This window comes from Capsicum annuum, unplaced genomic scaffold (assembly GCF_002878395.1).
Source record: "Capsicum annuum cultivar UCD-10X-F1 unplaced genomic scaffold, UCD10Xv1.1 ctg5860, whole genome shotgun sequence".
NCBI classification, from domain to species: domain Eukaryota; kingdom Viridiplantae; phylum Streptophyta; class Magnoliopsida; order Solanales; family Solanaceae; genus Capsicum; species Capsicum annuum.
Window position 1 is genome coordinate 1 of NW_025867228.1, and position 1,135 is coordinate 1,135.

The following is a 1,135-nucleotide window of genomic DNA, read 5'->3' on the forward strand; positions in this document are numbered from 1 at the left end:
GAGGTGCATGCATGTATAGCTGAAGACCCTCAACACTTCCGCCAGCTTGTTGTGTTCCTAGTTCATAATTTTCAGCTTGATCACTCACTCCTGGAAAAGTAATTTTCTTTTGTGGGATGTGTCTTTTCTTTGTTTCTCAAGTGTTTTGAGATACTTTTCTGTTTGAGATCTTACCTTCTGAATCCTCTCAGACGTGGAGCTTTGATAATTCGTCGGCTGTGTGTCCTTCTAGATGCTGAAAGAGTTTATCGTGAACTGTCTAGCATACTTGAAGGGGAATCAGATTTGGATTTTGCATCTATCATGGTTCAGGTTTCACTACTGAGATTATTTAGCAGGAGACTATCTTGATTCTGACAAATGGGACGAAATAATTAGTGATAGTTATTATGCTTTGTTAAGTAGAACATATTGGAAAAAAACTTACTGAAAAACATATTAGAGAAACCTAGAATTATACAGTTCTCATCTGGTTGGTTTCACACTGACTCCAATGATCAAAGGGAAGGCTGAGCATCTTCTTATTTCTAATTCAGGCCTTAAACTTGATTCTGCTTACTGCATCTGAATTGTCTGACCTTCGAGATCTTCTTAAACAATCGCTGATCAATGCTGATGGGAAGAACCTATTTCTTTTCTTATATGCATCATGGTGCCATTCTCCAATGGCAATAATTAGCCTTTGCCTATTAGCTCAGGTAAGCTAGGACTTTCACTTGTCTCTCTCAAGTTTCTCTTTTTGAACTGAAACAAACTTCGTCCTTTTTTCTGTGTGGAATTTCCTTACAGGCATATCCACATGCAAGTTCTGTTATCCATCTGTTGGTTGAGGAAGACATCAATGTGAAGTTCCTAGTCCAACTGGATAAGTTGATCCACCTTCTGGAGACTCCAACCTTTGCTTACCTTAGGCTGCAGGTATTTTGGGTTTGTCCTTTTATCGAGTTGTTAAACCTTGAAATGTGGTTTCCTTTTTATTTTGTTAAGGTAGATAATTTTATTAATATTGGGGACAGCTCCTGTATGCAAAAGATATACCAAAAGTAGAGAATTTACATCAAAAACATGATTACAGCAAATACACCCCATCAGCTATACAAATAGGTATCTCAAAGGCGCACCAAAAAGCAAGCAA

General features: G+C 37.8%; 1 protein-coding gene across 1 annotated transcript; it reads left to right on the forward strand.

Annotated features, from left to right (window-relative positions):
• Nucleotides 1–6: 6 nt before the first annotated feature.
• Nucleotides 7–1,111, forward strand: LOC124893393 (protein VAC14 homolog). The gene is made up of 4 exons (XM_047404405.1): nucleotides 7–98; nucleotides 192–312; nucleotides 537–698; nucleotides 790–1,111. Exons 2-4 carry the CDS (start codon nucleotides 304–306, stop codon nucleotides 1,045–1,047), a joined length of 429 nt encoding a protein of 142 aa, XP_047260361.1. The 5' UTR covers nucleotides 7–98; nucleotides 192–303; the 3' UTR covers nucleotides 1,048–1,111.
• The last annotated feature ends 24 nt before the right edge of the window (nucleotides 1,112–1,135 follow it).